Source organism: Castanea sativa, chromosome 7 (genome assembly GCF_040712315.1).
Source record: "Castanea sativa cultivar Marrone di Chiusa Pesio chromosome 7, ASM4071231v1".
Taxonomy (NCBI): Eukaryota; Viridiplantae; Streptophyta; class Magnoliopsida; order Fagales; family Fagaceae; genus Castanea; species Castanea sativa.
Genome location: NC_134019.1, coordinates 24,947,777 through 24,963,201, shown reverse-complemented (window position 1 = coordinate 24,963,201; position 15,425 = coordinate 24,947,777). Strand labels below are relative to the sequence as shown.

The window sequence follows — 15,425 nt, the reverse complement described above, 5'->3', positions numbered from 1 at the left end:
TTCATGTACCTTAGATCTTGTGATCATATTGTAATAGCAAACCTTGTACTTGTTGATATATATACATTTGAGGTTATTATTGCAGTTCTTTCACATATCTTTACATATGTTGTTTCTTTTCTCTCTTTATACACATGTTTCTTATATATTGTATGCAGTATTTTATTTCTGTCTCACACTAAAATGCCTTGATGAGTCTTGTTTAAGTGTTTCAGAAATACAAGTTGTCAAAATCTTCTTGCCATAAACTCTCTTCTTGCAAAATTTTTCAAGAGTTTGTATTAGGATAGATTTTACTGTACTTTACAAGTGAGTATGAGTTGAGTGATTTATGACTTCTCTCATATGTTCATTTGTTTATTGTTTTTTTTGTCACGGATTGCCAAAGGGGGAGATTGTTAGGACATATGTGATTCATGTTAGGAACATATGTCAACATTTTATGTAATTGGCTAATCATTTTATAAAAAGCATTTTACTTGTAATTGGATAGATCTAGGATATGTTTAATGCTTCAAGAAACAAGGTTTCAAGTTCAAGTGTTAAAGCCATGCAAGTCTGTCCAAGAATCAAGTGAAGAAGTGTTGTTCACTAAAACTCGACAGCTAGTATCTATCGAGGTTTAAGAGAGCTGTTTATGCCCGAGACTCGACAGCTGCTCGATAAATAGGGTATCTGTCAAGGTTTATGAAGTTCAGTTTTTCATCCAATCCATGAATGTATGTTTGGGCTTTCTTTTCTCACAACCCTAAACATATATAAGGATTATTTTAAGGGCCGTCACAAGTAGCACAATTGTACAAGAGCACAATTCCACAAGTGTGAAGAAAAGTGTGACTGGAAACCTAGTTTACCCTAGTTCTTCTTTCTCTTGAAGAAGTTGTTGTGTTTGTACACCGTAGGGTTTTGTGACCAAGCAACTTTTTGATCTTCATCATGTGATGAATTGAAGAACTTTGCAGCCAACATCCTTCTCAAGTTGGTGATCAAGTCGTGTACTAGGATCCGTGCATCTTTTGGTTAGTCATGTACTGAGAGCCGTGCAATACAAGGAGAGATTGTCACTATAGAACAAGTCTAATTGGGTATTGGGGTAAGGGTTCAACTGTAGGTTGATATAAGGTTGTGGAATTCCTTTACTTGTAACCGCTTGTTGTGATAATAGTGAATTCTCGGGAATGATGACCTTAAAATTACCATGTGGGGTTTTTGCCTGTAGGTTTTCCCCATTCGTAAAAAAAATCACCGTGTTATTTAACTTCCGCTGTATATTTAGTTATTTGGTGATTTGTTTGTGTTGACACATACATTGCATGTTAATTTGATTAATTAATAAATTTGGTTAATTAATCAATTAATATTTCACAAGGGGTCAATACGTTTTGGCCTATCATTATTTTTATCTTCATTAGATGCAGATTTGAATTTTTCTCAAATAAAAAACAGATTTGAATTTTTATTAGATGCAGATTTGAATTTTTCTCAATAAAAAAAGGGGTTTGTATCTTTTTTAGATACACGTCTGGATTTTTCTCATTTAAAAAACTAATCTATGTTTTCTTTAAATGTAGATCTGATTTTTTTTAACATAGCAGATTTTGAAATAAAAAAGGATAATGAATTTTTTTTGTTTGTCAGTTTAGTGCGTGTAGCATAGATTTATTTCTTGAATTTAGTCCTCTTCTCAAAAAATCTTTTTTCTTATTTTTTGTACATACAAAAATAGATTTGATTTTTTTAATATAAAAATCTGATTTCTTTTTATTATCACAAAAACAGATCTGATTTTTCTTACAAATCAAAATTATTATTTTTTTAGTTCTCAAAAACAGATTTGATTTTTTCTAAAAAAACCCAATTCATATTTTTACTCACAAAAATAGATCTGAATTTTTAACAAAGAAGAGGACACATTCATAAATAAACTTATGTGATTTAATTTTGTTCATGTGTGCAACATATCATTCATGTCATGCATAAAGATGGTACATTGGTCATGAGAGTCTAGAAGACTAGACTCTGTTTGGATGGAATGAGTGTCTAACACCTTTCCATTCCATAATCTAGCCTCCGATCATAGTTTCTTTTGGATAGGTAGACTTATGCTTTGTCTTTATTTTTATTTTGGGTAGTTTGTAATTAGGACAAAAAGGCATATATTTTTGGTAGTTTATAACTAGGAACCAAAGCCATGTAATCTTCAATTTATCAAACTTGTATTTATTTTTACCCAGTCAATGAGAATGAAACAATTCAGTCATGTAAAGTTGTATTTAATTTTTTCTTATTTTTTTTATAAAAAATAAGTGGCGACTTCACGCCATTTACCCAAAAAGAGAGGTGCCTTGGAAAAGCACCAAAATCTCTTTTTTGAGGGTACCCCTCTAGGGCGGTCTCTCACATATACATATTTGCAAAAGTTAAGTTTCAAAAACTTATACCATTGTCGATACTTTATAAATACCTAAATTTTATTATTTCTTGTGTGTTATTTTGAAACTGTATATGTTAAGAATGACTCAAAACTATATTTTTTTAGAAAGTATTCATTATATGATATATGATTGGTATTAACAATATTGTAATATAGTAAGAATATTTTCAAATGATCAGCTAGATAGTTTGCAACATTTGCTAACATAGGGTTAAGTGTTGGTTTTCAGTCGAAGTAGTGTTATTGTGGTGTGATGCAGTGTTATTGTTTGCTCTTCGGAGCCAGTGTTATTGTTTGCTCTTTGGAACTAGTGTTGCCTCTTCGAGGTTATTGTTATTGTTTCCCATAGAAATCACCCATCGATTGTTTAGTAGTTTATGTCTTTATTTGACTAATGTTGTTGGGTTAAGATAGATTGATTCCGATTAATTAATTCAATTACCCAAGTTGATTAATTAGGTCAAATTATATGCAAATAATGGAATCACCAAATAAACTAAATACAGTTGAAATTAAATTGACACGGTGATTTGTTGACAAATGAGGAAAACCTCTCGCAAGTAAAAAACCCCACCAGGTGAATTTAAGGTCACCACTTTCAAGAATCCACTAATCAATAATCAAGCAATTACAATTATAAGAAATCTTACCACTACACTGGCCTATCCCAAAATATCATCTTACAATTGAACCTTCGCTTCAATACCCAATTGAACTTGATATTGTAGTAGCCTTCTTTCTTTTGTTGCACAAATCTCCAATTTATGACTAACTCCTTTGTAAGGATCCTAGTACGTGACTAACTACAGTAACTTCAATGATTGTTGTTGGTTACAAAGTTCTTCACTTCATCAACAATAAAGATCAAGAAGCACTTGGTTACAAAACCCTAAGGTGTATATGAGTTCTAGGCCTCTATTTTCTTGTATGGTGACTTTTAAAATAAGCCTTTTATATGACTAGAGTTGTGAGAAAAGAAGCCCTAATCAAACAAGTCATCATGGGCTGAATTTCAAATCTGGAAATTTTGAAATCGTATCGAGCTTGTGTCGAGCTTCTCCATTAATCCTCGATAGCAGTATCTGTCGAGCTTCTGTCAAGACTTAACGAATCAACTTTTCTTCACTTATTTCTTGGATCAATCTTTGTGTCTTTAATGAAACCACTTGATATGTTTGAATAACGTACTTCTTGATATATTAAAATCAACTTAGATCTACCCAATTACAAGTAAAGTGCGTTTTGTTAAAGAATTAGCCAATTACATAGAAAATATGACCCTAACAAATGTTTTTTATATCAAAATATTGCTTTATTGTTATTGGCCTTTATAAGTGCAAGAATTGTTTATTACTATATTATATTGTTTCTACCTATTTAGTGTATTTTGGCCAATTAAAGTGGTTACTATTTTATTTACTAATTATAGTGTTATAGTTAAATGTTTTCTTCCTGACAGTTTTATAGAGAATATTATATTACTGTTAAAACTATTTGTAAATATTTTGTAAAGCTTAAATTTTGTCAATGATATTATTGTTTTTTTAGAGACATCCTCATGTTATGTAGTCTCTTATTGAGTTTCTAGCTCACGCCTCTCTTCCACCCTTTCAGATTAGAGCAGTGAAATATCTTTGGGTGATAGATCGTTGGAACCATAGATTGATGACTTCTTTTGGAGCTATGTTAGTTGATGGACTGTTTTATTATGTTTTCTTAGGATAGTGAGTTTGGCATTTGTGAAACTCTTTGAGATTGTATTTAAAGACTTTATTGTTAAAATTTAAGTTTGATGGATTTTATAAGAAAGAGTTTGATGGTTTGATTATTATTTGTAGATATTTAATTACGCTCTGTTCCATTATTTTAAATCTTTGTATTTATATGACAAGTCATGTATCTAAATCCTTGGTATGGGTTTGGGGTGTTACAATCATCATCATCATCACATTAACTATGCAACTTACCAGTTATGAATATATTTTTCAATTACCAAAACATACAAAGTCTCTTCCTCTTCCCCAACTTTTCACCTCCCTCAACACTTATGTATCATATATACATTTTTCCCTTCCCTTACATATATTTTTTATATTTATATATGTTCTCTTTTAATCTCTCTTTAATTACAACTACATGTTTGTTTTTCATATCTACTATCAAAGGTACCTCTCTCTCTCTCTCTCTCTCTCTCTCTCTCTCTCTCTCACATTTTGATTTCTCTATAATCTTTATTTTGCTAGGTTCTTTTTTCATGATCATTGGTTTATATGATGTGAGTTAGGCTAAAGCTGAAGACTTGAGAGAGATCAAACAAAAGTTGTGACATGAATATTTTAGAAAACAAGAGTATTAATATATACAAAAACAAATATGGAAAGATATAAACAATTATACTGTGAATACGTTTGCTTTCCCCTACCCCTTTTGTGTTATTTATTGATTGACTAAGAGCAACAACACATTTAGCTTCCTTAGTTTTTCACATTTTTTAAAATTTACGGAAATGAAAAATAGAAGTAGCATATGTTTTGGGGAGAAAATTTTAATAGTTGGTCCTCATATATGAGTTTAGTGATTATCAAAATAGAAACTATTATAATTTAGTTTAATAGTTCTTATGTGATAAAATGGAAACAAAGTTTGGATAAATTGCTCATTAACTTCTCCAAAAATGAAAAATAATGTTAGCTTTCATATGAAACTGTTGGGACACTAAAATTAGTCCCCGAGGAATACTCCTCGGAATTCTCTTTACAATGACCCACACAAACAAGATACAAATAGACAACATGGCACTCTACAATGGGAGACACAAACAGTGGATTTCATTGACCATTTAAATGCAACCGTCACTATTACAAAGGATGATAATGGGAAGCTATTTATCTTTGTTCCCGTGGTATCTCGCTTAATGTCTTTCACTCTCACTCTCTTTTTCTTCCCAGCTTGATTTATTTTCTCCCACTCTAGATCCCTCTACATTTTGCCCTCCTCTTTCTCTTATAGCCACAGCCTTTGTTCTTATCCCTACGGCTATCTTGTTCCTTTTTAGAGTCTCAGGGATATTTTTCTTACTTTGTCAGTTTCCTCTTCTTCTTATCTTAGAATTTTGACTGCCCAAAGGTTGCGTGTACTATTTAGGTTGTCTTTTGCGTAATTAATGCAGCAAAGGTTAGGTAAGAACCCCTTCTTTAATGTGGAGGTAAAAAAATCTTCTTTCTTCTTGCGCATTCCAGAAGTCTCCCGTGGTCACTTGTGTCTCCTAGATGTCGTACACTGATTATCCGTGCTCCAGACAAGCTAGTGCTTTCCTTTTCCTCAGGAATGGGTTGACCGTGGTATCCAACTCTATCTTCAACATTTTGGATGACCCAACTTTCCACTCTTTCATGGATTATCTCCCTTCGTGCTTTCCCCTCAGCCCAAAGGCCAAGCCTAATCACTTTCTGGTGGCCTAGTAACTTCCTGGGCTCTAGGTCTGAATAGAGACTATTCCACTCCCTACAGATACCATCAAGATTCATTTGCAATATATTGTGTTGTGTTTTGATGCATATCTCACTCTATTATAACATATTACAAAATATTTTGTCATATATAATAATTGAAAGTAAAATGCAACATGTTTCCTTGCCAAAATACTGTGAGAGACCGCGCCCCCAACCCGTTTTATAGTGTGTTGGGCCAAACCCACGAGAATGGGTGGAGTCGTGTTATTGCCTCTCAAAATGGAGGTTCGGCTAATTATATTTTCCCCTTTAGATTAAGGGTTTTACAATGGAGTCACCACTTATTTAATTATTGGAAAAATAAGAAAACCAAAATTGAAAAATTCCTCATTTTATTAATTTTCAATTGAATTGACAATGATCATAGGAAAATTATATGACTTTGGTCCTAGATACAATCTAAGGTAAAGTACATGGCTTTGTTTCCTAGTTACAATCTAAAAATTGAAAATTACATGTATAAGCATTTGATCTACTAACCCTTGATCTAAGTTCGGAGGCTATGTTACAAGGTGGGAAGGTGTTAGGCACCCACCTTGCCCGGTGAAACCGGTCTTCTAGACTATGGTGGCCAACATTCATATCACATCATTCAATATGTTATCAATCAATTTACATGTTGAATTTAAAGTGTGTGCATGTGATAAACCCTAATTCAATTTATTAAGCGTTACATTTGGATTGAAAAATAAATTCTAGTGAATATGTGTGTATGATGATATCCTAGATTCAAGAATTTGAAAGAATTATGAAAAAAAACATGTTTTTCATTTTTTTTTTATGTGGATTTAAGATCAAAACTAGTGTTTATGCATGAGCATGTGATAAACAACCAAGAACATGTGAAGAACATATAAGAACAATTAAGAACATTCAAACATATTCAAAGGAATTTAAATGATTATTATCATGCTTTAATCTTAAACTCTCATTATGGCAACACAAAAAAAAAAAAAAAAAAACAATTAGGGAAAGAGATTATACCTTCATGCGAGATCCATACGGTGGATGAGGAGACTCTTGAGGGAGGTCCTAAGGGTGGAGGAAAAGAAGAGTTAGGAGAAGAATAGTGAGTTTCACTCAATACCTTGAGTCTCAAGAAGACCAAGATATGACAAGACTACTCAACTTCCTAGAACTCAAGAGAGGAGAAGAAAGGGGGGTTTTTTGTGTGTCCTGGAATGAAAGAGATGGAGGGTTTTTGTGTCTTGGAATGAAGGAGAGGGGGGGTTTATATAATAGTGGTGGAGGAAATATGAATGGAAGGCCATTAATGAAGGTTGACAAAGAATCATGAACCTAGACCTCATTTTAGTCTTGGGGGAAATTCGGAGCATTAAATGTAGAAATTGGTGGGAGTGAGGAGCAAGCCAAAATTCGGTTTTCCCGTAGCTGCTGTAACAGCGTGTAGAGCCAACTTCAAAAAATCATATCTGACTCAATTCTGATCGGAATTGTTTCGTTCTTATGCTCAAATTGAAGCCCCAGATGTCTAGTTTCTGGGAAAATTAACCTCATTCACATAATCAAAATAGTCTGAGAGATATTGATGAAATGATGAGCAGAGGTCATTTGTTAAAAAATGGTTTTAGCACAATTAACTTTAATAGGTCCCAAATTAGCTCCCAATTAACATTAAATGGCTCCAATCACTACCATTTCAGACTTAATTGATTCCAAATTTACTCTAATTAAAAGATAATTTCACAAATTACTCATTGAATAATTAGTGTTTAATTATCTAGTTAATTAGGTGTGTGCAACCCTACCATAAAATATAGTCCTAACCAATCAAATTATGATACATCATTGATCTCAAATTGATTATACATATAACCAATTGAAATCAATTGTTCATAATCACATATGGTTGGACTCAATTTGTGATAGTGCATCTCAGTCATTAAAACTTGATTTAATGATAACTTTCAATCTGGTGGTCCGATTAGGGTTTATGACCAGTCGATTTGATCGTTACAACATCAAGATCATTTTGGTGAAATGATATTAAGGATCTAATGACTAGAATCAAGATGCATATTTTCAAGGCAAAATTACCTTTTTCCCTCCAGGTGAGGTTAAATGCGGGTTGCAAAATAGGGTGTCAACAAATACACACACACACACACACAAAATCAAGATATAGACTTCTTTACATGCATAAAATATTATATTTATATATATATATATATATATATATATATATATATATATATATATATATATATATATATTACAATTTAATCACATTATTGTGAGATGAGTTTGAGACTATTACTTATAGGTCTCAACTATTATTCTCATTCTTAACTTAACAAAAAATAATATGACATTAAAATTATATACATTTTCAATTGTTTTTAATTGTATTGTGTTTCGATGCATATCTCACTCTATTATAACATATTATAAAATATTTTGTTATATATAATAATTGAAAGTAAAATGCAACAAGTTTCCTTGCCAATATATATATTGTACTTGACTTACGTGGGCCTAGCCTTAGGCCTACGACTGATCTATTGGCCAGGTCCACAAAAGTTAGACCCTCTCAAATTGTTCCGTTTAAGTTATGGGGGGTTTGAGAACAGTATACACACACACACAAAATCATGATATTGACTTTTTTACTTAAAACAATATATATATATATATATATATATATATATATATATATATATATATATATATATTACAATGTAATCACATTATCATGAGATGAGTTTGAGACTATTACTCATAAGTCTTAACTATTATTCTTATTCTTTACTTAACAAAAAATAATACGACGTCAAAATTATTCCATGCATTGCGCGGGTTTGCAACTAGTATATTATAAAAGTTGGATCCCTCAATTGATGGATGCACACAACGATGACTAGTGGTGCAAACTTCTATGTATTTAGATTGATGTGGACAAATAGTGTCACATGGCAAATAGCCGTTTGTCCATAACATGACACATTTAACATGTGTTGGTACATTTAATCCTAAATTAATTGTACGTTACAAATATTTTGTATTTAATACTCTTAAAGATGATGACACATGTTGTGTTACATATATATATATATATATATATATATATATATATATATATATATATATATATATATATATATATATATATATATATAGTTTGCTATTTACTAATCACATTTGACCATTTGACAATGAAGAATATAATCATGAAAAAACAAATAGCTTACATTTAAAGCCCCTATAAACATTGCATAAAATCTTTAAAATACATTTTCAAAAAAAAAAAAAACGTTTTATAATTATTGTGGGGGTAGAAGGATCAGAAATGTGTTTTTGGGCCTTGGGCTTGGTCTGAGGATGTTAACTCGTCCAAGGGGGTCTTAGTGGTAATGACTGTATTGAGTATGAAAGCCCACAAGCAAATTACTACAGAAGAAGTTGGTGGAAATGATCCGAGGAGGGAGATCTCCTCGAATGTAGGAAGTAGAGATTATATCGTATACCTCGATGTATATAAGGGAGTTTTAGGAGTTCTGGTGGGGGAGGATGTGTTCCACATGGGCATAGGGAGAAGGAGTGAATAAGAAATATCTTAGAGAAAGCTGCTACCACCGCATTAAAGACTTTGCACCTACCTCTCTGGCCGCATTAATGGGGAAATGACCTCTGAACAGTGGCGAGCAATGTAACAGCTATTGTTTGAGGACTTCAAGAAGGCGGTGGATGGGACAAGTATCTAGATTGGTGATCTGGTCCATACGTGGAAGATGGTGGGAAGAAGGAAGATGATTTAAAAGGAAAAGAAAAGCATTCAACAGGGGGGATCGGGAAAAAGAAAGAGAAAACACTGTACGCACAACCTTCAAATATAACCTATTGTTAAAAAGAAGAAAGAGGAATATAACTCATCCTCAGCTTACGTTCGAGGAGAGCTTTTGTCATAAAACCATTTCATTGTGCATGCTTTGGCACTTTAGCCCACCATACTTGTTATCCAATATCCATAAAACCTAGGTTTCAAGCCCACGCTCTACAAATTTCATTGTATAAGACTATTTGGGCCTGCACCCTTCACACGGTTGGGTCCGGGTGCAAATTGTGTCCTTACAATAAGTGCCGTTTGTGGAAAATCTTGTGTTGAAGGATGGATAGCGTGATGGCAAGCTCAGGTCCACACCATGCAGAGTCTATGGGGTCCCAACAGGAAGACCACTTTCAACCTCTTGAATGGGAAAGAGATTAGGAGGGCAGTGTGCACACGGGGCACACCGCTAGAAGTCATTCAAGGGGAGGAAGCAGAATCCCTTGCAAGGACGATGCTAAGGCCATGCAGAAAGAGATTGACCATCTGAAGAAGAAGTTATGCCATGCAAGACGACGGCGAACACCCTCATTTTCTGATCCTTCCTCTGAAGACTCCCAAGGTAGTAGTTGTAGGCACAGGTCAAGAACTCCTCATAGTGAGACTTTCTCCTATGAGGAGGACGATCTTTGTGGTCATAAAGGCAAGAAGTCTTCTTCCAGGGGCTTAGGAAATGATGCTATGAGCAGCGAGTTGCACCAAATTTTCAAGTCACCCTTCACGCGCAGGGTGGAGAAATGAGAGCTTCCTCGGCGCTTCACCCAACCAAACTTCACTATCTATAATGGCCGAACAAACCCTGTAGAGCATGTGAGCCATTATAACCAGAGAATGGCGGTGTATTCTAAGAACGAAACTTTAATGTGCAAAGTCTTCCCTTCTAACTTGGGACATGTTGCAATGAGATGGTTTAATGGACTGAGGGCAGGTTCAATCAATTCCTTTATGGAACTCACTATGGCATTTGGGTCTCATTTCATTACCTACAGTAGAGTTCCTCAGACTCTAGATTCATTATTTTCCATGGCCATGAGGAAGGGAGAGACCTTGAAAACATATTCTGATAGATACTGGGAAATGTTTAATGAAATCGATGGCGATTTTGATGTGGTGGCGATTAACACTTAAGGAAATTTTTGACCAAGAAGCCTGTACAGAGTGTACGTCAGCTTATGGATCGTATTGATGAGTACAAACGGGTTGAGGAAGATTAGCAGCAAGGTAAGGGGAAGGCGAAGGCGAAGGCGAAGGTTATCCCTGAGGAAAGGAGGGATTTCAGGTCAAATAGATACAATAACAACAGGTCGAAGAGAGATTTCGCTGGGCAATCTGGTTCAACCATTCCTCAGGCAGTGAATACTGTGTTTTGTGAACCTGTGCCGCAAATATTAGAGAAGATCCGTCATGAATCATATTTTAAGTGGCCTAACAAAATGGCAGGGGACCCCATGAGGCATAATCAGAACCTTCATTGTCATTATCATCAAGAGAGAGGTCATACCACTGAGAATTGTAGGACCTTGTGGAATCATTTGGAACAGTTAGTTAAGGAGGGAAGGTTGAAGCAATTTTTATATCGGTCCAATGGGCAAGCAAATCATTCAGGCTCGGTAAATCAAGGCAATGTGCTTCAAGGCCTCCTTTAGGTACAATCAACGTTATTTTTGCTGCTCCAGGAAGGACTGGTTCTTGCCCTACTAGGGTGATGTTGGTGTCACAAAATCTTGCCAGAGAGTCTCATTTTGAGCCAAAAAGGATTAAGGGGAGCACTCCACCTATCTTAGGTTTCTCGAAAGAGGATAATATTGGGACTATCCAACAGCATGACGATGTTTTGGTTGTTACGCTTAGGATAGGGGGCTATGACGTAAGAAGGGTAATGGTTGACCAGGGTAGTGGGGCTGACATTATGTACCCTAACTTGTTTAAGGGGCTCAATTTTAAGCTCGAGGATCTTACGGCTTATGATTCACCACTCATAAGCTTTGAGGGGAAGGCTGTCATTCCAAAAGGGCAAATTCGGCTACCTATGCAATCAAGTCCGGAGGTTCTGGATGTAGATTTCATTGTGGTAGATGCTTATTCTCCCTACACGGCCATTTTGGCAAGGTGTTGGCTGCATGCTCTAGGTGCTGTTTCTTCAACTATTCATGTCAAGGTAAAGTTCCCATTTGGGGGATTGATCGAGGAAATCATTAGGAGTCAATCTGTGGCTAGACAGTGTATAACGGCTGCAATTCTACGTCATAGCAATCAATGTCCTCAGCTACACCTAAGATTGCCGAGGTAGAGGGGCATGCATGTGAAGAATTGGAAAGGGTTCTTATCAACGATGATCCTGAGAAATTCTTTCAGGTGGGAATTCAGCTGCCACCTCTGAAGAAGGAGGAGTTGGTCACATTTTTTAAAAGGAATATGGATGTATTTGCGTGGAATGCTTATGAAGCCCCGAGGGTTGATCCAAATTTCATTTGTCATCATTTGAATGTCAATCCGTCCGTGTTGCCGAGGAGACAACCACCTCGACGCTCATCTAAGGAGCATACTGAGGCTGTCAAAGAAGAGGTGCTTAAGCTCAAGAAGGCTGGTGCTATCAAAGAGGTGTTTTACCCAGAATGGTTGGCTCACACAGTGGTAGTGAAGAAGAATGGGAAATGGAGAGTTTGTGAAGACTTCACATATTTGAACAAGGTTTGTCCTAAAGATTCATTATCAATGCCTCGCATAGATCAGTTGGTGGATGCGACTGTTGGGCATCCTCAGATGAGGTTTTTGGAAGCTTTTCAGGGTTACCACCAAATACCCTTGGCTTTGGAGGATCAGGAGAAAACGGCCTTTGTCACTCCTATAGGGAATTATTATTATAAGGTGATGCATTTCAGCTTGAAGAATCAGGGGCTACCTATTAAAGAATGATGACCAGAATGTTTGAGCCTCAGTTGAGAAAAACAATTGAAGTGTATGTGGATGACATGGTGGTGAAAAGTAAAATGGTTTCTATGCATATATCAGACTTGTCTGATACTTTTCAAACGCTAAGAAGGTACAAGTTACACCTTAATGCTTCAAGTGCTCCTTTGGGGTGGAATCTGGTAAGTTCCTGGGTTATATGGTAAGACATAGAGGAATTGAAGTCTGTCCCGCTTAGGTCAGGGTAATTAATAGCTTGCAACCTCCTCGGAATCCAAAAGAAGTTCAAAGGTTAACAGGGATAACCGCTACCCTTAACCGGTTTATTTCACACTCTACAGACAGGTGTAGGCCTTTCTTCCAGCTGCTGAATAAGTGGAAGGGATTTGAATGGACCGAGGAATGTGTGCTAGCTTTTCAACAGCTTAAGGAATATCTTTCGTGCCTACCCATTATGTCTCGGCCAGAAATTGATGAAGTTTTGTTTGCATATATTGTTGTGGCTCACCATTCTATTAGTTTGGTTCTGATACGGGTTGATAATACTATATAAAGACCAATTTATTACGTGAGCAAGTCTTTGCATGAGGCCGAGGTGTGTTATGTACTGTTGGAAAAGGCAATCCTAGCAGTGGTACACACTACGCGTAAGCTTCCCCATTACTTTCAATTTCATACAATGGTGGTTCTAACTCAACTTCCTCTTAAATCTGTACTTCGAAGTGCTGATTATACGGGTAGGATTGCTAAGTGGAGCACCATCTTGGGGGCTTTTGATATTAAGTATATGCCTCGCACCTCCATGAAGGGTCAAGTGCTTGCTGATTTGGTCGCGGAATTTGCTAAGCCTTCAATAGAAGATAATGATAAGGAGTTGGACATGGATGAAAAATCAGTTGGCATGATCTTGTGCAAGGAGCCTACGACACAAAAGGTATATGTTGATGAAGCAGCGAATCAAAGAGGATCTGGTGTGGGACTAGTTCTAGTGTCTCCGGAGGGGCTTATGTTCAAGAAGTCGTTGAGATTGGGATTCTCGGCCACCAACAATGAGGTGGAATATGAGGCTTTATTGGTCGGAATGGATATGGTTCAAAAAATGGGAGGAAAATCAGTGCAAATATTCTCAGATTCGCAATTAGTCGTGGGTCAAGTAGAAGGGACATTGGAGGCTAGAGATCCAAGAATGCAAGAATATCTTACCCAAGCCAGGTAGTTACAATCAAAATTTGAATCTTTTACCTTGTTGCATGTCTCAAGGAGTATGAATACCCATGTTGATTCCCTTGCTACCCTTGCAACGTCCTCGGCGCAAATTCTACCTCGGGTTATCCTTGTTGAGGATTTGTTCAAACCCAGTGGAATGAGTGTTGACACCATTTGGGTTCAACAGATAAGGGTAGGACTTAGTTAGATGGACCTTATAGTGTCCTTCCTTAGGGGTGATGTTCTGCCCAAGGAAAAATCTGAACCAGACAAAATACGTAGAAAGGCACCTCGGTTTTGGTTATCCAAGGATCAAAAGTTATACAAACACTCCTTTTCAGGACCATATTTGCTGTGTGTGCATCTTGAAGCAACGGAGTTACTTTTGGAGAAGTTGCATGAAGGGATCTGTGGAAGTCACACAGGAGGAAATTCTTTGGCACATAGAGCTCTTACCCAAGGATATTGGTGGCCCAATATGCAGAGAGAAGCACAATACTATGCAAGAAAGTGTGACCAATGTCAGAGGTATGCTCCCAACATTCATCAACCGGAGGGTGTCCTTAATCCTCTATCTAGTTCTTGGTCTTTTGCTCAATGGGGCTTGGACATTGTAGGACCTTTCCTAAAGGCAGCAGGGAATAGAAGATGGTTGCTTGTCGGAACAAATTACTTCACTAAGTGGGTTGAAGCTAAACCATTGTCAAACATCAGGGATGTAGATGCAAAGAATTTTGTCTGGAAGAATATTGTCACTAGGTTTGGAATCCTTTATACTTTTATTTCAGATAATGGTTTGCAGTTTGATAGTAAAGCCTTCAGAAGATATTGTGGTGATTTAGGCATCATGAATAGATATTTTACTCCAGCTTATCCGCAAGGGAATGAGCAAGCCGAGGCTGTAAACAAAGTTATAGTCAGTGGACTAAAGAAAAGGCTGGATGATTCTAAAGGGATGTGGGTAGAAGAATACCGCACGTTTTGTGGACGTATCGAACTACGCATCAAAGATCCACTGGAGAGACGCCTTTCTCTGTGACTTATGGAGCTGAGGCTGTAATCCCTTTGGAAACTAGGTTTCCAACACTAAAAACGAGCTCCTTCATCCCTTGCAGTAATGACAACTTACTAGAAAAAGGCTTAGACCTAGTTGAGGAACGACGAGAGAATGCTATGGTTCAGTTAGCTTATTATCGGCAAAAACTTAAACAAGGATATGATTCCCATGTGAAGTTAAGGCCGTTAGCCCTTGGTGATTTGGTATTAAGAAAAGTCATGGGTACAACCAAGAACCTAGCATGGGGAAAATTAGGACCTAACTGGGAGGAACCTTATCGTATTACGTCAGTAGCTAGTATAGGGGCATATTATCTTGCAGACTTAGATGAAAAAGTTGTACAACGTCCCTGGAATGTATGATGAGAATCAACAAGCATTCAAGGAACCATTGCATGTTCCAGTTGGGCCTATTACAAGAGCAAGATCCAAGAAGATTCAAGAAGCACTTAATGGGCTGATT

At 36.2% G+C, this 15,425-nt stretch overlaps 2 protein-coding genes across 2 annotated transcripts; both read left to right on the top strand.

The window, feature by feature from the left end:
* The first annotated feature begins 10,255 nt into the window (after positions 1-10,255).
* Positions 10,256-12,706, top strand: LOC142644209 (uncharacterized). Its single transcript, XM_075818867.1, has 4 exons — positions 10,256-10,433; positions 11,467-11,948; positions 12,041-12,355; positions 12,482-12,706. The coding sequence occupies exons 1-4, from the start codon at positions 10,256-10,258 to the stop codon at positions 12,704-12,706; spliced, it is 1,200 nt and encodes a 399-aa protein (XP_075674982.1).
* Positions 12,707-13,379: 673 nt separating this feature from the next.
* Positions 13,380-14,945, top strand: LOC142644208 (uncharacterized). The gene is made up of 3 exons (XM_075818866.1): positions 13,380-13,912; positions 13,961-14,099; positions 14,709-14,945. The coding sequence occupies exons 1-3, from the start codon at positions 13,380-13,382 to the stop codon at positions 14,943-14,945; spliced, it is 909 nt and encodes a 302-aa protein (XP_075674981.1).
* The last annotated feature ends 480 nt before the right edge of the window (positions 14,946-15,425 follow it).

What these genes read in the sequence shown, in the direction of transcription:
- LOC142644209 (XM_075818867.1), top strand. Translation starts at nt 10,256, where the DNA reads ATGCAGAAAGAGATTGACCATCTGAAGAAGAAGTTATGCCATGCAAGA. An exon ending in CTTCAACTATTCATGTCAAG is followed by an intron (nt 11,949 to 12,040) that starts GTAAAGTTCCCA and finishes TCTACGTCATAG; the next exon opens with CAATCAATGTCCTCAGCTAC. An exon ending in CTGAGGCTGTCAAAGAAGAG is followed by an intron (nt 12,356 to 12,481) that starts GTGCTTAAGCTC and finishes TATTTGAACAAG; the next exon opens with GTTTGTCCTAAAGATTCATT.
- LOC142644208 (XM_075818866.1), top strand. Translation starts at nt 13,380, where the DNA reads ATGGTGGTTCTAACTCAACTTCCTCTTAAATCTGTACTTCGAAGTGCT. An exon ending in GAATATCTTACCCAAGCCAG is followed by an intron (nt 13,913 to 13,960) that starts GTAGTTACAATC and finishes GCATGTCTCAAG; the next exon opens with GAGTATGAATACCCATGTTG. An exon ending in TTTGGGTTCAACAGATAAGG is followed by an intron (nt 14,100 to 14,708) that starts GTAGGACTTAGT and finishes AATGGTTTGCAG; the next exon opens with TTTGATAGTAAAGCCTTCAG.